Below are 23,962 nucleotides of genomic sequence, written 5' to 3' on the forward strand. Positions count from 1 at the left end.
ACACCAAAGTAGTACAAGTTTATATGCCAACTAGCTCTGCAGATGGTGATGAGATTGAAAAATGTATACAGGAATAACAGAAATTCTTCAGACAGTAAAGGGAGACAAAAATTTAGCTGTGATGAGGGAGCAGAAATCTGTAGTAGGGAAAGGAAGAGAAGGAAACACAGAAGGTGAGTATGGACTGGGGAAAGGGATGAAAGAGCAAACCATATGGTACAATTTTGTACAGAGCACAATTTAAATCATCACTAACACTTGTTTTAAGTCTCACAAAAGAAGGCTATATATGTGGAAGAGACTTGGAGACTCTGACCACAATATATTGATTATGAACTGTATATTAAAACTGAAGAAATTGCAAAAATATATAAAATCAAGGAGATTGAACTTGGATAAGTTGAAAGAACCAGGCATTATCGACAGTTTCTGGGGGGAACATTATGCAACAGTTGACTAGAACAGGAGAAAGCAATACCGTAAAAAATGATTATGTAGCTTTGAGACATAAAATAGTGAAGGCAGCAGAGCATCAATAATGTAAAAATACAAGGCCTAGCAGATATACTCAGGTATCATGAGAGATACCGAATTTAATTGATGAAAGAAGAAAATAGAAAACAAAGCTAATAAAGCAGGGAAAGGAAATTCGAAAGTCTAAAAAATGATATTGTTGAAAGGAAGTGCGGAATGGCCAAGCAGGAATGGTCAGAGGACAAATTTAAGGATATAGAGGCATATATCACTAGGGGATGATAGGTACCACCTACAGGAAAGTTAAAGTAGTCTGAAGAAAAGAGAAACCGTATGAATATCAAATCCTCAGATGGAAAACCAGTACTAAGCAAAGATGGGAAAATGGGTAGGTGTAAAAGTATACTGAGGGTCTATACAATGGAGATTAACTTGAAGGCAATATTATAGAAAGGGAAGAGGATGAAGATGAGACAGGAGATATGATACTGCACATAGAATTTGACAGAGCACTGAAATACCGAAGTCAAAGCAAGGTACCAGAGTAGACATTCCGTCAGAACTAATGATAGCCTTGGGAGAGCTAGATATGACAAAACTATTTCCTCTGATGTGCACAATGTATGAGACAGGCAAAATACCCTCAGACATAAAAAAATGTAATAATTCCAGTTCCAAAGAAAGAAGGTGCTGACAGTTGTTAATATTACCTATCAGTTTAATTAGTCATGGGAAAAACTGGTAGAAGCTGGCCTTAGGAAAGATCAGTTTGTATTCCTGAGGAACAAAAGAACACAAGAGGCAATACTGACCCTAGAACTTATCTTAGCAGATAGGTTAAGGAACGGTAAACATTTGTTTATATCACTTGACTGGAATACTCTCTTTGAAATTCTGAAGTTAGCAGGTGTTAAATACAGGGAACAACAGTCTATTTACAACTTGTACAGAAGCCAAAGGTCAGTTACTGGAGTTGAGGGTGCATGAAAGGGAAGCTGTGGTTGAGAAGGGAGTGGAGACAGGATTATAGACAATCCCTAATGTTATTCAATGTGTACATTGAGCAAGCAGTAAATGAAACCAAAGAAAGATTTGGACTAGTTCAGGAAGAAGAAATAAAAACATTGAGGTTTGCTGATGACATTGTAATTGCGTCAGGGACAGCAAAGGATGTAGAAGAGCAGCTGAATGGAATGGACAGTGTCTTGAAAGGAGGATATAAGATGAACATCAAAAAAGGTAAACAAGGGTAATGGAATGGATTAAAATTAAATCAGGTGATGTTGAGGGAATTTGATTAGAAAATGAGACATTTAAAGTAGCAGATGAGTCTTGCTGTTTCGGCAGCAAAATAACTGATGATAGCCGAAGCAGAGACAATATAATATGTAGTTGGCAATGGCTGGAAAAGTGTTTCTGAGGAAAAGAAATTTGTTAACATCAAATATAGATTTAAATGTTAGGAAGTCTTTTCTGAAAGCATTTGTATAGAGGTTAGCCATGTATGGAAGCAAAACATGGACAATAAACAGTTCAGTCAAGAAAAGAATAGAAGGTTTTGAAATGTGGTGCTACAGAAGAATGCTGAAGATTAGATGGCTAGCTCACATAACTATTGAGGAGGTACTTAACAGAACTGGGGAGAAAGACATTCGTGTCACAACTTGATTACAAGAAGAGATTGGCTGATAGGACACATTCTGAGACACCAAGGGATGGAGGGAAGTGTGGGGTGTGAGAAGCATGAACACATGAACACAGTAAACAGTGTCAGAAGGCTGTGGGTTGCAGTAGTTATTCAGAGATGAAGAGGCTTGCATAGGAGAGAGCAGAATGGAGAGCTGCATCAAAACAGTCTTTGGACTGAAGACGATAACGACACCATCAAAAAATTCAAGATCCAATACCCTATATATTAAATTACCGAGCAAGTAAACAAACCTGTATCAAAATATGGAAATGCTACAGTCGTTAATCCAGACCAAATACCTATAAAACTATAGAACTCTTCACATTGAATGGCATCACAACTCACCGACACTTACAACAACATCTTTAAATCGAAGAAATGCCAGATACAAACATGGAGGAGAAAGTATAGGGCATATTTCCATAAAAACAAAGGAGATCTGCACATGCAGAAATTATACAGAGAGAAACTAATTTCACATACTTTAAAAATCTGGGAATAAACGTATAAACATGTTCTGTCAAACTAAGAACAATAACAGAAAGCCAACGTTGTTTCTGTCTAGGCAAACACACCACACGAAGTACATGCTGTAAGAATAGTCATAGGTAAGGGTAAATCCGTGCCTGCGATTTACTGATCTAGAAAAGCCTCTGACTGCGTGCTTCAGGCATTAATATGGCATGCTCAAGAACACAATGTACCTTAAGATTATGTAAGCATTATTGCAGATATGTACAATGATGATGTTATACAAGTCTGGGACCCAGCTGGACAATGAGATAGTTTCGATGTAAATGTTGGAGTATATCTATACAGCGGTCTAGTGCCCACTCCTGTTTAATATTGTTATGAATTATCCGAGTGCCCCACTATAAAAGTCATGGGAATATTTTGTAAGCTGATGACAAGGTATTGATGTAAGGCAAACAAAACAGTCAAAAGATGCTGGAGAAGTGGTGAGAAGCATTAGAGTGCTGGTATGACCATCAGCGCAACTACTACAGAATACACTATTGGGTAGGATTGATCTATATGGGTCTATTTCCAATCAAAAGGAACCAAATCAAATGAAAATATATGGAAGAGTTGTTAGTCCAACAATGATCTATAACAGTGAGGTACAGGTCACAGGGAAGAGACATGAGCAAAAAGTGTAATCAAAGGAAATGCACTGTGACGTCTCAAGTTGGGTAATTCTTGAGGATAAGTAGTTTGGAACATGTAATTTTGACCTTTAATGGGAACTGTTTTCAGACAAAGATGGTATGGTCAAATCTTATGCAGACCAGATGACTGAAGACTCTGGCCACTTGGCTGACACTTGTTCAAAAGTACATACAGAAAATGGAGATTAGTCTAACAAGGCAAATTGTGCCTCAAGGTCAGGAAAGCCAAACCTGCGCAAAGGAGACTGTGAGGAGGAGGAGGGGGAGGTCAAAGACGAGAAGGAAACAAGTCCCTATTCAAAAATTAAAACTGATTACATTCTCACTAACTAAACGCTCACATAATGTTGGTAGTTACAGTTAACAGAACACTACAATGTTGTTCATACATATAACTCTTCAGCAAATTATGGAATATTTCTACATAAATTAAAACTGCTATTTTATGAGAAACAGGGCAGGAGTAGCTAATAACTATCATCCAGTTATAGAACTCTCTTACAAACAATTTTGGAAAGTAAATTAGTGGTCAAGTTTTATCAAATTCACTGATGATTGAATAACAGTTGCACATAGACACTGTTTCTACACTGATTTTGTCTTGAGGGAACAGTTTTCACATTATTTGAAGGGAAGTGGTTGGATGGTGGTCACCTGGGCTGTCTCATAGAGAACACTGTTATATCACTCCCCAGTAAACTGTGGAACTTCACTAGAAAGATCAAAAGTGTATTGCTTGATGTTCAGTGATTAACATTACCTAAAAGTTAAGATTGCAGAATTAAATGTTCTTGGTATGAACTTTAGTTTTGTCATATTTCTCCCACTGTTTACTATCAGCGCAATGACAGAAGTAATTTAGAAACCAACTTTAAATCTACTGAGGAGCTCACAACATGTTGGGTGTTGACTGAGACACATTTGCCTACAGTAAATATCTCAGCAGTGGAGGTTAGCTTTTAACTCTGTGGTAAACCTGACAGCCTGCCATTTATATATTTAAGGCACACTATAATATGGCTAATCACAGATTCAGTGACAATTCTCCAAGATAGGATAGGAAACAATTAAGAGACTTCACTTTCACTCTGTTAGTTCACCAAATCTATACAGTCTTATCAAAATTCAAAATGCCTATTATGTGCAAAAAAAAAGGAGTAACATGTCATATAACTCAGCACGTCACTTCACTGATAAGCTCCCAGAAAGGCTAATATGAAGACCATCTTAGGAACTAAGGATTTTATGGCCCGATTGCAAAATGACCGATATTTTAGTATGTTTTGATGTATCTTGTCTGGTTTTGTAAAGAGTTAATTTTGGTAAAGACTGGTGACAAACCAACAGATTTAGATCGTATGATGATGGCAACAGTTTTTCTTCAATGACCAGCAGGCCTTTGAACAGACGAAGCGTGTGGGCTGGTGATCCTCTTCCTTCACAGTCTCTTCTTTTTATAGACACTGGAGCAGATATAGCTTTTGCCTACAGGATGTTCTCCTGTTTGATCTCTTCTAGGGCCTGGAGTGATGTAGCCCTATTCCGCCCATAGTAGGCTTTAATAATACCAATGGGTGAAGAAATGTTGAAATACTGTAGAGGATTTCATTCCTTTAACTAAAAGCATTTTATCGTAAAGCAAACTGGAAACTATATCAGATGACATGTTGCAGGTTGTTCTTTAGGCAGTTAGCCATTACTCATTATGTATATACAGCTAAGTGATATACAATGAATCTACTTCTGGTAAGGATTTCCACATTAGTGTAATATACACTGTGGTGTCACACTACAAAGGTCACCTCCTTACTGTGATGGCTACACATTATACCCAGTTTTGTCTGTCACATGATGTGTATAGTATATGACATATTGTTGGGTGACATGGTAGACTCTTCTTGTAAATGCACACTGTGGGGAAAGTGAATCATAAGGGAATTCATGACTCCATCAAGGGAACCAAAGCCACTTGTGTACTTGTGCAATTGATTCCCTAGTACAGTAGTATGGGAAGGCCAGGCAATATGCTACAACTGAACAGTTAAATCATCCGGATAAGTCAATTTGGGGGGGTGGGGGGTGGGGGGGGGGGGGTGGGCAGACACGGCTGTGAGCATGAGAACAGTTTCCTGACTACCAATCAATTCTGTGGAAACTGCACATCAATAGCACTTTCCATTTCGACAATATTTGCTGTGCAAGTTTTAGGTGACTCAACCTGTATAATCATTACCTCAGTGAAGTTATTTTTTCTACTCACATGAGGAAACTGGACAGAAAATTCTCTGCAGGTATGGTCTGCCGACAAAGTGAAAAGCAACCAGTGCTCATTGTAGAGGAAGATGCCTCTCCTGGAAGAATGCTACAGCCGGCCTACAGGATAACTACGAGTCAATTTCCCCTGTAGCAGTATAGAAAAGTGTGCAGAGATTTATGCAGAATTTGTCCGTATGCTTTCCTTATGTTTGTATTATTAGCAACTAGTATATGTATACAATGTAGTGTTAACACACTTTGTGGAAAATAAGTTCCATCTGCCACCCCCTGCCTCCCTCCAGTCGCTTTTTGTGATGAACTGCAGTAGAGAGAATGAGGAATTGCAAGCTTGCTCTTCATCTGGCAGACCTATGAAGGAGGTAAGTGTGTGACTGCAATTCGGTGACCCACCTTGCCTTGAGCTTCTACCCTCTACCCTGTTACACCCCCAGAACACTATTTATCCCATAGTATGGGTCAGCTCTGTGACACTTAGACATGGTACACACATTTAGTATTTGTTTTTAACTCAGTCGATTTAACAGAAACATAAAATTTATACCATTAAAACACTGCTTTTAATAACCTGCGATTTTTCTATCTCCTGTAATGCTGAAACTATTAGGCATAGGGAAAAAATAAATAGGACCTTTTTTGTTGGAAATTTGATGTAGCTTAATTTTGTACGGGGAGACATGTTTGCTAGAAGGCACAGTTTTAGAATTGTTCAAGGAAAACATAAAATGTAACATTTGTCATTTTGTTAAGAGTCATTCCAATTGTGTGATGGGTGGGATTTCTATTTTCTGCCAGTATCACATATAATCCAAGTTTAGATACTGGGTGTATTTTACCCATAGGCACACACAACAGCCGTTTTTTCGAATGCACACTTACGTACATTTGGAAGACACACAAAAATCATACAGAACTCATTAAATGAAGTGACTATGCCGAACTATTATGGAAGTGGACTAGTTGTATCAAAATTAAATGACTGCCAATACATACTGCAACAGTGACTCCTTGGCTTGTTTTCACAAATGTTACTAGGTTTGATCCAGTGGAATTGGCTGACTTCTGTAAAATTATTTGCTTTCCTTGCGCTGGAGAAACCCCTCTAAGTAACGTCGCCTGTGGAGATGCTGTAATAAAACAGACAATTAAAATTTTAACCAAGCAACAGGTACAAACAAGTTATGTATCTCAAAAACAAATCCCTCCAATTTTAGAATTATTTCAGTATGGCTCCGGATCATCAGGTTGTCCCATGAGCACTGATTTTAGTTGCTATTAAGTCACCCTGAAACCTTTACTTTGCATATACAAACATTGTGGAGAGCAATCAGCAAAAGCAAACAACATACGTGCAAAAACAAGTTACCAGTCTAAAGCTGGAACATCTGCTGTCCAACGTATGTAATATTATTCACATATGAATTTCAGACATTGGACATGTTAGTTTCCTTTAATTACTCTATAAATAACTATCATTAATAATATGAATTAGTGAGTTGTTATTCAGCCATTTAAACAACATAACACTAAATGACATTGCAGCTGTTGTTGAGTGCAATTTATTACTCAGGGTTGCCATAAGTTACCCTAAGTGAAATTTCCCGAGTTCCAAACACGTTTTAGTATTTTTTCCTAACAAATTTTGAGATCTCAAGGGTAAGTTAAGACAAAAGTTGTCAATCTGTCTTTGCAGCTACAGTACAAGAAACAACAATGCAAATGAGGAAATATCTAAAAAAAACTTGCAAGCAGATGGTGTTTCTTGATGTGTGCAAAAATCTTAAGTACTAACAACCAACATCTTTTGTAATGAACTGTTTTTAGATGAGGAAAGCAAGCCAAATGGTATGTGTGTTTCATCAAGACCACTGGGGTAAACGAAAGGAGTCTCCTCGAAGATCATGACAGCGATCAGGTGTACCCTGGACAACGTTAGGGTTTTGCCTAATGGTCAATCCTTTCAACACAAGACACCACCAAATGGCTTTTATTAAAGCCAACTTTGACAATAATGTCCATAAACACCGAAGGGCTCTCACATGAGGAAGAGATATTACTCGTCGAAGCATATAAATGACAACTTTGATCTCCTAATAATTCAAAAGACCCACAGTGGCCCCAACAATAGAAGATCCACGCAATGAAATTAGTAACTGAAAGACCACATGGGCAATAAGGCAATGCAGTCTTTGCGAAAACAGACTTAGATATTATATCTACCAAACAGACATCTCAAGGAGAAATCGAAATCTTGACTGTACAGATGCAATCCTGTACATTGATATCTATCTATAAGCCACCGAACAGTGAGTTCAGATTCAATGAACCATCCAATTTTGGGTTACAACCAACAAAAGTAGTAATGGGCGATGTCAACTATCATAGCTCAGCCTGGGGTACAGGCACACAGACAAAAGTGGAGAGAACCTCAAAATATGGGCAGACTTGACTGGACTGAAATTAATAAACGATCGCAAACTTCCAGCTTCCTCTAACAGCAGCAGGTGGAACCGCGGATACAATTGTGATAACATCTTCGTCAGCAAACACACTGCATATGAAACCAGGAAGGATGGGGGAGAACCCCTCCCACGTGCACAACATCGAGCCATAATGTATCTGGCAGAAGCAGTTAAACCCACAACCACCCAATTCAAAAGATACTTTAATTTTAAATGTGCCCAGTGGGACTAATTCACCCAAGAACTTGACCAAGAGTTGCAGAACCTAGACATGAGTCCCAAAAAATATGACATTTATTGAATTTTTTAAAACGGTCTCATGCAAAAACATCCTATCTCTTTACTGCGTAAAGCATGACGAGAAGAACTGTGGCAAAACCCGGAACCAGGAAGGCCAGGGAATAGTTCCCGGGAAGAACCTACAGCCAGATTCGAACTTCCATATCTGATCTGGAAAGCCTTGAATAGATTAAGATCCGGAGTATCACGACACACAGTAAACCTGAAGAAATGGGGCTATATCAGTATGGGCGAGCTCTGTGAATGTGGAGAACTTCAAGATGCACAATAACTACTAGTATGCAGGAAACTGGATGAACATTGCACAATACAAGACCTACTAACAGCAAATGACAAGGACATAGAAGCTGCAGTATACTGGGCTTCGCATGGAACATAAATATTGTAATCCCAGACAGAATCATACCAGTTCTTTTAAATGAACATTGTTTCCTGTGTGCTTGTATTTTGCTTTATTAAATATTCACTTATCTCATTACCATGTATTGTATTGCTTTATGCTTTATATTTTCACTTTACTGTGATCTTAAAGAGTTTGTAAAAGTGATGTCTTGGACACGATAAATAAATCAAGACCACTGATGTTATTTTACTTCAATGAAACTAAACACATTTGGTGACAAAAATACACATTTCCTTGAAGTTGCAAGACAGATTTAAAATGCCATCACTGATTTCAGAAATAACCGCAGAAAGAAGTAGGCCTCTTGAAAAAAGTGTATAAGGTGGTGAAGAATTGTGTAAACCCACACTAGGTGACCGGCAATAAAATGTTAGTTCTACTATGTTCGTTATTGACGATTATTACCCACTGTGTTGTATCTATTATCTTACAGGTATTGTGTAATTTTTCATTCAAGAAATATATGAGTACATAGTGTACAAACTGCCCACCAGCGACTGACAATTTTCTCCTTCTTACCGTCCATACTTTCTAACATATAAACTACTTTTGAAGTGCCAAAATGTACTTGAACAAATAAAATGTCTATAAATCACCACACTGTACAATGTACTTGTGATGAAACAGTCACAATTCCTGAAATTAATTGCCCATGGACTCTGGCCTGCTGAGGACCACCGCAGCCCTGGATCCATGGATAAACCCTGAAAATCCGCTGCATTTTGCCACGCAGAAACAGACCAGGCCTGTGGGCAGATCAGTGAGACTAGGCCCAATGAGCACGTCCTGCACATTAGTGGGAACTAAATGGTTACAGATCAGCAGGGCCGATCCATTACATATACTCGCAGAAACGGGCTCCGGTTTTGGGTCACTGCAAAAATCCACCCCTGTGGCCAGCTATTTACGAATCACAGACAGCATGTTGATGAAAGGAGACCACGGAAATCAATGCATGCAACGGATAATTTGTTCAAATACTTTAAGAATCAATAATAATGAGGATATGTAGCAACTCGCCACAAAAACGATTGCTGAGCCGCAGACAGGCATGCAGAAAAGACAATTACATTCTAATAATTAAATATTCAGCCATAGCTTTTGTCAGGAAACGAGAGCACACACACATTCACACAATCATTCAGACACAACTCAGGCAATCATGACCGCCATCTACGGCCGCTGTGTCTACAGTCTCTGAGAATCAGATCCAAACACTCCTCATACCTCCTCTTTATCACAGCAACTGCTAGGCTAGTGGCAAGAAGTGGTGGAAGCACTGACCACAAGTTGAAGGGCATGGTAGGAAGGGGAGAAGTAGGAACGAGGGAGTAGGGAAGTGGTGCACACACTCTGCTGCACCCAGCCGGCGACAATGCATGACAACTCAGTAAACAAACCACATTTCATCTACCGAGACAAAAAATGAGATTTTTCCAGTGTTTCTTTGTTTTTCAAATTTCACTGATATTTCCCCGATGTGTTGGAAAGTCCGTGATTTCCAGAATCTGTGGCAACCCTGATTACTGTGTGTGCAGTTGGATAATTCTGTAACTTCCAATATTTTCTTCATGGTTTTCTCTAGTTTACTAAATTTTTGGTGAAGTAAATGCCAAATAAATACATAAAGAACATTTATATGGAAGTACCACACTCCCACATAGCTTGCAAAAAAATTAAGAGAATGCAATAAAATTTAACAGTGAAAGTAGTTTCAGTTAAGCACACTGAATACCAGTGTAATTAATGTGATCACAATTTCTTTTCTACTGGTTCCACAGCATGCACGAGGTTGAGGAGTGACATTTTTGGCACAGGTTTTCTCTGCGCTATTGATTTATGTAGTCATAATAAGTTACACTAAAAGCTCATTTTTGCATTTTTGCCATTATGAAGCATACCTTTACAGATAGTTTAATAGGTATAATAGTGTTCCCTATGCCTGTATGAGTTTCTATGTCTAGATATGGCACAATAACACTTACATGTTAGCTGCACTTTCGACTGTAAAGATAAATTCTCTTTCTGTTATGTTATGATCACTGTATTTCTAGATACCTTTGATTTTAGAGGTCTTGGTAAAATTTCTTTTGGCAGCTATTTATGAGCTCAGCTCCAGCAATGCTATATGTTTACAATGGAAATTATATTTCATGGCAACTGATACTTATGCTCCAAGGTGAAATATGGACTGCATCATACCAGCTAAGACACAAGTTAAGTCTGTCATACATAGACAGAGAAACTAAAATAGATGTAAGGAACAATATCATATCTATTACACCACTTGCACAGATATGTTTGATAATGGCAAAATCGCTGAACAGGTTTGTCATGTAACTTTGTAATCACTACGAGTAAATAAATCAATAGTGCAGCAGAAACCTGTACCAAAAACACTAAGTGACAAAAGTTGTGGGATACCTACTAATATTGTGTCGGACCTCCTTATGTCCAGTGCAGTGCAGCAACTGGACGTGGAAGTGTTTCAGTAAGACCTCTTAAGTCCTCTGCAGGAATACTGAGCCTGCTGTCTCTATAGCCACTCATAATTGTGAAAGTGTTGCCGGGGCAGAATTTTGTGCACAAGCTGACCTCTTGATTATGTCCCATAAATGTTCTTCAAACCAATTGCTGACAATTGTGGACCGATGACATTGCACCTTGTCATCCACAAAAATTCCATCGTTGTTTGGTAATAAAGTCCCTGAATGGCTGCAAATGGTCCCCCTCATAGCCGAACATAACCAGGACCCAGTCCATTCCATGTATAAACACTCCACACCATTATGGAGCCACCACCAGCTTGCACAAGGGCCTTGTTGACAACTTGGGTCCATGGCTTTGAGGGGTCTGCACCGCACACTAACCCTAGCATCAGCTCTTACCAACTGCTATCGGGGCACATCTGACCAGGTCATGGTTTTACATTTGCCTAGGGTCCAACCAATACAGTCACAAGCATTTCAGAGGCAGTGCAGGTGATGATATGCCGTTAGCAAAGGCACTCACATTGATCGTCTGCTGCCATAGCCCAATAATGCTAAATTTCACCACAGTCCTACCGGATACATTTATTGTACGTCCAACACTGATTTATGTAGTTATTTCATGCAGTGTTGCTTGTCTGTGGTTAAGTGTCTAAGTGAAATAAGGTATATGGACAAAAAATTAGAGACTGCAGACTGTGTCAAATTCCTTGGCGTATTAGTCAATAAAAACCTGTTTTGGGGGCACCATGTGGACAACATACTGGGTAGACTGAATAGCCTTGTACATATTATGAATATCTTGTATAGTATTACAGATTTAGCTGTAAGAAAAACTGTATCTAATGCATATTTTGTTTCAGTCGTTGGGTATAGTATAATTTTCTGGGGGTCTGAAAAAACAAATTTACTTAGAGCTTTTAGACTACAAAAAAGAATCATCCGAGCAATGATGGGAGCAAAACCAAAACAACATTGTAAACCTTTATTTTGTGAAACTAGATCTAATGAGCATTCCAAGAATATACATCTATGAAACTCTCACTTTCACGAAAAGAAACCCACAACTTTTTGAGCGCAACTTCTTCTTGCATCAATATGATACTAGATATACAACGAGCTACATGTTACCTACCCACCGTTTAAAATCATATGAAACAACCCGATACTATATGGGCATGAAATTTGTAAATAAAATATGGAAAGATATGGATGACCTAAATGTAAAAGGTACCAAAAGAGACCTGGAAAAATATCTGAAAGATAAATGTTACTATAGTGTAGAAGATTTCGTGAATGGCAACAATGCATTATAATTGTAATTAAAATACCTCTTTGAAGATGTTACACCATATATATTATTAGTTTATCGTCAATTTTTAGTATTATTATATATAGTGTAAAACTGACAAGTCACCTATGTCACAATCTTTGATTGTATAAGGCATGTTATGTGATGATAAAAATTGAATTGAACTGAAGTGAAGGTCGTCGGCCACTGCACTGTCCATGGCGAGAGGTAATGCCGGAAGTTCGGTATTCTCACCACACTCTCAACGCTATGAATCTCAGAATACTTAATTCCTTAATGATTTCCAAAATGGAACGTCCCATGTGCTTATCTCCAGTTACTATTCTGCATTCAAAGTATGTTAATTCCTGTATACAGCCATAATCACATTGGAAGCCTTTTCACACGACTCATCCGGGAACAAATGACAGCTCCAACATTGCAGTGTTTTTTTTTTATACCTTGTGTATCCAATATTACCATCATCTGTATGTGTGCATATCACTATCCCATGACTTTAGTTGCCTCAGTGTAAAATAACACGATCACTACAAAAGCTTATAGAACTTTAACTGGTTCTATGTATTTAGGCACTACACCTGACATGAACAGTGATGATGAAAGTTTTTAAAACATTCACTTCTGTTTTTATAAAGTTGATTCACTTGTGAATGACACTGAACTATGGTATTTCACAGCATACTTTGTTAATAATAATGAAATAGATGACACACACACACACACACACACACACACACACACACACACACACACACACACACACACACACACACACACGCGCGCGCGCCAATGCAACTCGCACAAGACTGCAGTCTCAGGCAACTGAAACCGTTGTGCCTATCTGCGACTCAGCATCTCCACTATATGGTGAGTAACAACTTTCCTTTTCATAATATTGCTAACAATAACACAAATACTAGGAGCTTCCAATACTTATAAGAAAATAAAATATTTAGCAACACAGATTTTGACAGCCAGGGGAAAAAAAAAAAAAAAAAAAAAAAAAATCTGTCTCCGAAATGACGGCTACAAAATATCTTAAATGGGTTACTGATCTTGGGACAAAATATTACAGTAGAACTACAGGAGGAACACAGTTCCCTAATTATTTTGAGATGATTTGAAAGCAGTCTCTTTACAGGAAATATAGTTTTAACACTGCAGAGCTGGTACACAAATAAATTTTAGTAGCTACTTAGTGTAAAAAATCTCTCCCCCTCATACACACAAAAAGAAGTAATATACCCAGTTGTGTCAAATATATATTCCAAAACATAATTTAACTCGTTTGTTTCAATGCTAACCCTCACTTACACTGTTGATATCTGGTCACACACACACACACACACACACAATAAATCTAAGAAATCCTATGTGTTTTGCTATGCTCGATAAATCAAAGCAATTGTCATGACAAACACATTACAGTTCAAAGTCGTCACTTTTTCAGGTAACTGTTTCATCACTCAACTCTTCACAACAGTACTTTGTTTCCCCAACAAAATTTAACTTACCACAGTATCTAAATTAGTTGTAGATCTGGCTTTAAAGAAGTACAGGTGTTCGACTTTCACAGAAAAGAAGTGGGTTATTGAACCCATGGGTTGTGGAGTCCGGGTGGGGGAGAGGGCTAAGCATAGTCAAGTCATTTGCTGTTAGTATGGGAATTGAACAGTCCATTGCTATAAAAAAAACAACACTGTTAAAAAAATCAATATAGTTCTAGTTGTTACTTTCTGCTTCCCTTTGAAAAGGATTATGTATCCTATTGAAACTAGTTATTAGAATGCCTTACTATTACGACGTTTTTAGTCTACAAGTTTTGATACCTGTTTGTTGCCCATATGCTTTCATTTGCCCCAACAAAAACTTCTGAGAGAAATTCCATAAGCGGAACACCTAATTGTCAACACAAGACGATCCCAGCAGAGGGTTCAAACCGCCGATCATATAGAAGTAATTCAAGAGGAATATGATGTGATCCACTGACCTATCAGATTTTAACCTTTTGTTAAACAGTGATCCTTTAGGGTAACACTGTCTTAGTACAATAAATAAAATCATCATTAATTTTTTTATGGTCTTTCACACAGTATTGTTTCACATGAAATCTCTAAAAATGCTACGATTATGTATGTAATGGATTATTTGAATTTTCCAGCTTCAGTGGATTCATTAACTTTGGGTAACAAATGTTTCTGCTTCTCATCCATTTTTCTTCTTGAATATACTTGTAATTTCATTAAAAAAAATTGATTTCAGAATGGTCCCATCTCTTTTTTTATCTACACATGTTAACAAAAATAATATTACTCAAATCTGTTGAGCAACTCACCCAAATACTTTGAGAAATTCAGAACATGCTGTAGCCCTGATTTTTTAAAACACACAAAGTATTACATTAGTTTAGTATTACATTACACTAACAGGCTATGCAGTTATGTCGTCTCTCATCAAAGTTGAACTTAATGCGCAGAACCAATCCGGGACTCACCCGAGAAGTGTGCAATATTGTTAAAAACACAGTCCTTGAAAATTATGTATATTACGTCTGTACAAGAGGACACCCTATGGACCCAGTTTTTCACACCCAGTGTTTACAACATATTTAACCAAAAAGTATTAAAATTTTTGTAGAAAGAATCGTAATTTGGGTGAGCATTATTAAATCTGCAGATATATAATAACCATAAATTCCAACAAGCTGTGAGAATTTACTCCTAGCCACTAAAGCCTTAAACAGTCCTTTGACCAAACTGTAAAACTAATTTTATTCCTGAAAATCTGTAAAAACTGTTCTCAAACACGGATTTGCTATGCTGGTAGAGTTTTGGCTTCCATACAAATAACTATGTCCATTAATTCAATTGACATGTCATTACAGTAACATCATACAGTGGAACCTCACACAGAGAGCACGATTCGTTCCAGAATCTTACTCAGAGTGAAACATTTGTTAAGCGAAACAATTTATCTTGTATAAATTAATGTAAAATACGATAATGCATTCCACGCAGAAAAATTATTAAAATTTTTATCTTATTCCTGCCATTTATTCAAAGAGAATTTTATACAGACAGTATTATGTACTTTATTATTCATGATACATAACTCATTCTTTTTTACTTAGAAGCTATTTATAGTCATTTGTTTCTGCTGATGCTTCAACACTTCTTTATTGTGGTGATGATTTTCGATGTACAACACAATCGATTCCCCATTTCTCTTATTGTGCCTCTTCCTCCTCCTCCTCCTCCTCTGAAGAACTCCTCTTCACAACTTCCCGCTGTTAAACACACTGCAACTCCATAAGCTCGGTGGTCATTTCTTGGTTGTGATCTTCCAAACGCTCATTGATATCCACTTCTAGTCCCATGCTCTTGGCCAAAGACACAATCTCGTTGACTACAGGCTCAACAAGTACTTACTATATGCCTCAGAGTCACTTTCGACAATGCACTACGGCCAAAGCTTCTTCCAAGCAGGAGTGAGAGTTCTCTTGGTAAGCCCATCCCAAGCCTTTTCTATCGTCTTGACGCTAGCAATGGTGTTTAAGTGATATTTCCAAAACTCTCCAAGAGTGAGATTGGTAGCTTCAGTCAACTAAAAGCAATGCTACAAGAGTGCTTTAGTGTAGAGCTTCTTAGAGTGGTGTTGGGATGCAGAAATTGGATCTTGATGAATTGGAATTCTCCAAGGAGGTGGTCTTGTAGGTCTGGAGAATGTGCGGGAGCGTTGTCCATCACAAGCAAGAAACGGAGTGGCAGATTTATCTCAAGCACATATTTTTTCCACCAAAGGACCACAGACTTCATTGACCCATTCACAAAAAGTATCACATGTCCCCCAAGCCTTGATGTTGGACCTCCACATTATATTTAACATGCTCTTCTGGACTTTACACTTCTTGAAGGCTCGTGGAGTTTCTGAACGGTAAACAAGCAGTGGTTTAGTTTTCAAATCACCACTTGCAGTGCCACAGAATAGCTGTGAGATACTATCTTTCACTGGCTTGTCACAGGGCAATGCATTGTACCTTGTTAAGGTATGCTGGCATCTTTCTCCAGAATAGACCCTTCTCGCCATGATTAAAAACCTGTTTCGGCAGATAACCCTCAGAATCTACGAGATCTTGAAGTTGCGGATGTAGTTCCCTGCTGACTTTATGTTTGAGCTGGCTGTTTCACCGCCTCGCAACACTGTGGATGCCAGTTGTTCTTTTAAACTTCTTGAACCACCAACGGCTTCTCTTAAACCCTTCTCCGGCTGCTCCTGATCCTGGCGTCTTCGTAATGAGGTCAGCAGAAATCACTCACACCTTCTCACAAACAAAGTTCTTGTTGTCACCTTGCAATTGCTTTTCATTTACCCATATAAGAAGCAACGTTTCGTCATCGCCCAGAATACGAAACTGTTGTTTAGATACCATTGTCGCTCCATTTGAAGCATCATCTCCTTAATCTTATCCTTGTTCTTGAGGATAGGGCAAATATTTGATGTAGATCGATTGTATGTGCGTGCTAAATTAGCAATGCTCACACCACGTTCACGTTTTTCATTGATTTTACTTTTCATTTCTAGGGTCATTTTCTTTCTCTTATGGTCGTCTTCGTGTGGCTTTTTCTTCAGGGACATTTCTAGAAAGATTATTAAAACTTGCACACAAAAAAACTGTGAGGACACAAGTTTACGAAAATTGTGTGATCGCAAGCTGCAGTAAGATGCTAGCAGAAATAGTACTAAACCTAGACTGTAGTATGTATTATAGACATTGTTCATATGCTGCTGCTGACAATGAAAGGTGTTCATAATGTTGAACGTTTCCCCCACCGTGCCCAAACGGCTGGTGATGCCGCACTAAATCGTCGTCACTAGTTATGCGAGTCTTTTTTTTTTTTTTTTCTTTTTTCAATCTGTTTTGCTTGTTATGTGAACTGCACATTACGAGAGGCGGTCGTTAACTGAGGTTCCACTGTACATTCTTTTTATCAACATCAGAATTAGAAAGCTGAAGAAAATCTGCACCTTCGATTATGGATGAACTAAATGGCTCACAAATTTCAGAGATGCAACCCACAACACATAAAAACTAATGTCTCATCTCAAGGAAAATCATGTTACCAACAGGCAGATATGGAACAGAGTCTGTGAGTAATGTTGAACTGTGACATCCTGAAATGGGGTGAGAAGTCGAACCAACATGCCACATTATTGGGAGCAGTACCAGGCCACAAGCAAAATAATACCTATTATTTTGGAGAGCAAATGACATCTGGTGCAAAATTCTTTCTTGTGACTGTTACAGTCAATATCACACAAAGTCTATTGTACATATTTTAACAACACCTACGAAACATAACTAAACTACTTATGATAGTTAAACAGTTTTGATCGCAAATTTCTTTTAATCGGACTGACCGGTTTCAGTCCTTAAGGACGATATTCAGACTCCAGAACGGCAGGTGGACTTCCATGGAGCAAATTCCACCGACCCATGATGCTGAACTGGAGCAGTCAGTTTAGCATCGTGGGTCGGCGCAGCTTGCTCCATGGAAGTCCACCTGCCGTTCTGGAGTCTGAAGATGATCCGTAAGGATTGAAACCAGTCACTCCGATTAAAAGAAACTTGCGATTAAGACTGTTTTCAATACAAGATCACTGATCATATTTTCAAAATTTTTATAAACTACTTATGTTCATTAAAAACTCTCTACTGCTCACAGTAATAATCGTCTGCTACTGCAATTGTTATGCTCATAGCCTGGGAAGAGAGACCTGTCAAGTCGCCAACCAAAAAGTACTGCCACAGCACCCTGCAACTACCACCCCACTTGTATTTGGCACTATCCAAAGTTTTAAAATACACAAACCACAACCTCAAACTATCAACTACTTAAAAAAATAATAATCTACTACATGAGTAGCAATCAGCCTTTCCCAAACATCTCAACTCTTCATCAAATGTAAAAACAAATCTATAGTTAGCTATGAACAAACAAGATGAAATTACCATATGTTTTCAGATTTCAGAAGACCTTTGACACTGTTGTCTTCAGTATTTTACTTGTCAAGCTTAATAGCCTAAATTTTCTACGAGTGTAGGACAACTTTTTTACGTGTTCTGACATCCTGTCAACAACGGATAATTTTCATCACTACAAAGTCAAAATCAACAACAGTTAGTATCAGGTACCCCACACTGAGGTATTACATCAAATATTTTTTCACAGTGTCATTGGTTATCTCCCCAACTATATGTTCAGTCCACTGGTGATATTTAAGTGCAAAACCAATTAACCTGATAGCTATTAAGAAATTCTTGGTTAAAGCTCAGTTCATCCTAAACCCACATGATCCTGATTAGTTATTCTACACTCACTGGGTGAAAATTTCAGGAGACCCTCCAATATTTAGTCCTACCTAGTGCTAGGACTGTGATCAGTCTTCTGGTGTGGAGTCAAGTGGAAGGGTTAAAGCAGAGGCTCAGATGATTCTGAGACAATCTTGGACGCCAATTTCTCAACCTTCACTATTGCGTGGAGAACTGTGGGACCACCTTCATAGGTCAGTCATGCACTACATACAGGAAGCAGTTACTAGGGTAGCAGAGAATGTGTGGTGTGCACATGTTGGGTTTTTAGCATAGAGAAATCACTCCACAACCCCTGTAAGATGTGTTCTGAGTCCAGACATGATACCATTCGTCATGGCTCATCACATCAGAGAAAGAAAATGATAATACAGAATTAATAAATGTTAAAAGCGTTTATGGAAAAGTCTTTAAGTAGTCTCTCATATAAATGGAAACATGCCCACTTAGTACTAGAGAGCCGGCCGGTGTGGCCGAGCGGTTCTAGGCACTTCAGTCGGGAACTGCGCAGCCGCTATGGTCACAGGTTCGAATCCTGCCTCACTAGGGTAGCAGAGAATGTGTGGTGTGCACATGTTGGGTTTTTAGCATAGAGAAATCACTCCACAACCCCTGTAAGATGTGTTCTGAGTCCAGACATGATACCATTCGTCATGGCTCATCACATCAGAGAAAGAAAATGATAATACAGAATTAATAAATGTTAAAAGCGTTTATGGAAAAGTCTCTAAGTAGTCTCTCATATAAATGGAAACATGCCCACTTAGTACTAGAGAGCCGGCCGGTGTGGCCGAGCGGTTCTAGGCACTTCAGTCGGGAACTGCGCAGCCGCTATGGTCACAGGTTCGAATCCTGCCTCGGGCATGGATGTGTGTGTGATGTCCTTAGGTTAGTTAGGTTTAAGTAGTTCTACGTTCTAAGGGACTGATGACCATAGCAGTTAAGTCCCATAGTGTTCAGAACCATTTGAACATAGTACTAGAGGCAGAAAGCTGACAAACCAGAAATGAATTTCTGAACTCCAATGGAATGTATGGCAAAAGATCAGTAGTTCAATGCTGTTGAAGGAGTGTATTTAGAGAGAAGGGGGTAGAGAGAGGGGGGAGGGGGTGGGTAGAGAGAGGGGGGAGGGGGTGGGTAGAGAGAGGGGGGAGGGGGTGGGTAGAGAGAGGGGGGAGGGGGTGGGTAGAGAGAGGGGGGAGGGGGTGGGTAGAGAGAGGGGGGAGGGGGTGGGTAGAGAGAGGGGGGAGGGGGTGGGTAGAGAGAGGGGGGAGGGGGTGGGTAGAGAGAGGGGGGAGGGGGGCGGGGGAGAGAGGGGGGCGGGGGAGAGAGGGGGGCGGGGGAGAGAGGGGGGCGGGGGAGAGAGGGGGGCGGGGGAGAGAGGGGGGCGGGGGAGAGAGGGGGGCGGGGGAGAGAGGGGGCGGGGGAGAGAGGGGGCGGGGGAGAGAGGGGGCGGGGGAGAGAGGGGGGCGGGGGAGAGAGGGGGGCGGGGGAGAGAGGGGGGCGGGGGAGAGAGGGGGGCGGGGGAGAGAGGGGGGCGGGGGAGAGAGGGGGGCGGGGGAGAGAGGGGGGCGGGGGAGAGAGGGGGGCGGGGGAGAGAGGGGGGCGGGGGAGAGAGGGGGGCGGGGGAGAGAGGGGGGCGGGGGAGAGAGGGGGGCGGGGGAGAGAGGGGGGCGGGGGAGAGAGGGGGGCGGGGGAGAGAGGGGGGCGGGGGAGAGAGGGGGGCGGGGGAGAGAGGGGGGCGGGGGAGAGAGGGGGGCGGGGGAGAGAGGGGGGCGGGGGAGAGAGGGGGGCGGGGGAGAGAGGGGGGCGGGGGAGAGAGGGGGGGCGGGGGAGAGAGGGGGGGCGGGGGAGAGAGGGGGGGCGGGGGAGAGAGGGGGGGCGGGGGAGAGAGGGGGGGCGGGGGAGAGAGGGGGGGCGGGGGAGAGGGGGGGGCGGGGGAGAGAGGGGGGCGGGGGAGAGAGGGGGGCGGGGGAGAGAGGGGGGCGGGGGAGAGAGGGGGGCGGGGGAGAGAGGGGGGCGGGGGAGAGAGGGGGGCGGGGGAGAGAGGGGGGCGGGGGAGAGAGGGGGGCGGGGGAGAGAGGGGGGCGGGGGAGAGAGGGGGGCGGGGGAGAGAGGGGGGCGGGGGAGAGAGGGGGGCGGGGGAGAGAGGGGGGCGGGGGAGAGAGGGGGGCGGGGGAGAGAGGGGGGCGGGGGAGAGAGGGGGGCGGGGGAGAGAGGGGGGCGGGGGAGAGAGGGGGGCGGGGGAGAGAGGGGGGCGGGGGAGAGAGGGGGGCGGGGGAGAGAGGGGGGCGGGGGAGAGAGGGGGGCGGGGGAGAGAGGGGGGCGGGGGAGAGAGGGGGGCGGGGGAGAGAGGGGGGCGGGGGAGAGAGGGGGCGGGGGAGAGAGGGGGGCGGGGGAGAGAGGGGGGCGGGGGAGAGAGGGGGGGCGGGGGAGAGAGGGGGGGCGGGAGGGAGAGAGAGGTCCTTAGCGTAAGCTAGTTTAAGTTAGACCACCTCACCAGTTTGGTCCCATAAGACGTTACCACGAACTTATGATTTTCGGTGTATTCTAGGATTTTGGAACATGTTTTACATTAAAATAATTGTGTGAAACCCAGCTCACACTCTTATTCTACAAGGTTCAGAAAGTAGTAGAAACTGAATGGTGCCCAGGCAGACACCATGTTTCTTGACTTTCGGAAGGCATATGATACAGTTTTGTACTACCGCCTAATGAACCAAAAAGCGTGCGGAATATCAGACCAACTGTATGACAGGACACAAGAAGTTCCAGCAAACAGAACAGATCAGGTCATTCTCAATGAAGAGCAGACACAGAGGTAGCTGTGGATGTGCCCCAAGGAAGTGTTATATGCTCATTACTTTTCACTATATATATATATATATATATATATATATATATATATATAGAGGGAAACATTCCACGTGGAAAAAATATATCTAAAAAGAAAGATGATGAGACTTACCAAACAAAAGCGCTGGCAGGTCGATAGACACACAAACAAACACAAATATACACACAAAATTCAAGCTTTCGCAACAAACTGTTGCCTCATCAGGAAAGAGGGAAGGAGAGGGAAAGACGAAAGGATGTGGGTTTTAAGGGAGAGGGTAAGGAGTCATTCCAATCCCGGGAGCGGAAAGACTTACCTTAGGGGGAAAAAAGGACAGGTATACACTCTCACACACACACAAATATCCATCCACACATACAGACACAAGCAGACATATTTAAAGACAAAGAAATATGTCTGCTTGTGTCTGTATGTGTGGATGGATATGTGTGTGTGTGCGCGAGTGTATACCTGTCCTTTTTTCCCCCTAAGGTAAGTCTTTCCGCTCCCGGGATTGGAATGACTCCTTACCCTCTCCCTTAAAACCCACATCCTTTCGTCTTTCCCTCTCCTTCCCTCTTTCCTGATGAGGCAACAGTTTGTTGCGAAAGCTTGAATTTTGTGTGTATATTTGTGTTTGTTTGTGTGTCTATCGACCTGCCAGCACTTTTGTTTGGTAAGTCTCATCATCTTTCTTTATATATATATATATATATATATATATATATATATATATATATATATATATATATATATATATATATATATATATATGACCAAGTAGATAATGTCAGAAGTTCCACGAGGCTTTCCACAAATGATGCTGTTGTACACAGAAGTCTTAACACTACAAAAATGTAGCGAAATGCAGGAAGACCTGCAGAGGATCGACTATTGATGCAGAAAGTGTCAACTGAACCTCAACATAAACAAAAATAATGTATTGCGAATACATAGAGAAATGAAGATTCTACATTGTAGAATTGCACAAAGATCACTGGAAATAGTTACTTCCATAAAACATCTAGGAGTATGTGTACCAAGCAATTTTGAGTAGAGCAACAACATAAAAGTAATCGCAGGTAAGCCCAATGGCAGACACATTCATTGGAAGACTCCTCAGGAAATGTAGTACATCAACAAAGGAACCAGCTTACAAAACACTCGTTCAATCAAATCTTGAATACTGCTTGTCAGTGTGAGAGCCGCACTACATAGGGTCAATAGAGGAAATAGAGAAGATCCAAAGAAGAGCAGCAGATTTGTTACAGGTTCATTTAGTAAGAACGAAAGCATCACTGAAATGCTCAGCGAACTCTAGAGGCAGACGCTGCAGGAGACTTCTACCTTTGAAGATCCAAGAGTCTATGTTCCTAGAAGAGTCAACAAATATACATCTTCCTCTTACATCTATCTTGTGAAAAGACCATGAAGTTAACACCAGAGAGATTCAAGGAGCATACAGAAGCTTAGCAATTGTTCTTCCCACGAACCATTAGCAAATGGAACTGGAAAATGGGGAAGTTACAATGGTACACTAAGTACCCTCCACCACACATCGTGAAGTAACTTGTGGAGTACAGATGTAGATGTACACATAAATCTAACCACGGCACACAAATTTCATCTCCTCCTCTGTAGAGTACAGGCATAATACTAGACAAAAAAATTAAGAACAAACTGCAACAACATACCAAATAGCCTCTATCCAGCAGAAAAATTAAACTCTTTGCTTTAGAACTGAAAAAGAAACCAGTCCTCCCAAATGTTGAGTACAGTCATGTTGCCCTCCACGACCCTGGAGAAGCAAACTAATAGTGTCTGAAGCTGGTAATATATACCTGTGTATAACATACTTTGACATTTGCCTGCTTGATCATATTTCACAATCTTATAGAGTCTTATCCTAGCTATATGCAAACAGACAGGCACCAAGATTTCCTCATACCCTTTCTGCTTTAGCATATGGTCATACTCAGTCCCTTCTATAGCTCCTCGCCTGTAACACTCGTATTAGAAAAGCAAAACAAGATCATCTGTTCCATCAAAGCAAAGCCCCTTCAACAGCTGCCTTTCTGAACTCTTTTCCACAGCCTGCCCTCATGCTGCCAAAGTTGTTTGTACTATGCTCTAGCAGTTTCACTGGGAAGCCTTTACAACACATTCTTCAAACAAGCCTCGAT

At 40.9% G+C, this 23,962-nt stretch overlaps 1 protein-coding gene across 2 annotated transcripts in view; it reads right to left on the bottom strand.

Moving 5' to 3' along the window:
• Window positions 1-23,962, bottom strand: part of LOC126248506 (host cell factor 2) — a 294,659-nt gene that overhangs the window by 151,239 nt on the left and 119,458 nt on the right. For both annotated transcript variants that reach the window (XM_049949544.1, XM_049949543.1), the window contains exon 8: window positions 6,601-6,734. In XM_049949544.1, coding sequence (XP_049805501.1) covers window positions 6,601-6,734 — 134 coding nt within the window. The remainder of the gene's footprint in view (window positions 1-6,600; window positions 6,735-23,962) is intronic.

Source organism: Schistocerca nitens, chromosome 3 (assembly GCF_023898315.1).
Source record: "Schistocerca nitens isolate TAMUIC-IGC-003100 chromosome 3, iqSchNite1.1, whole genome shotgun sequence".
NCBI lineage: Eukaryota > Metazoa > Arthropoda > Insecta > Orthoptera > Acrididae > Schistocerca > Schistocerca nitens.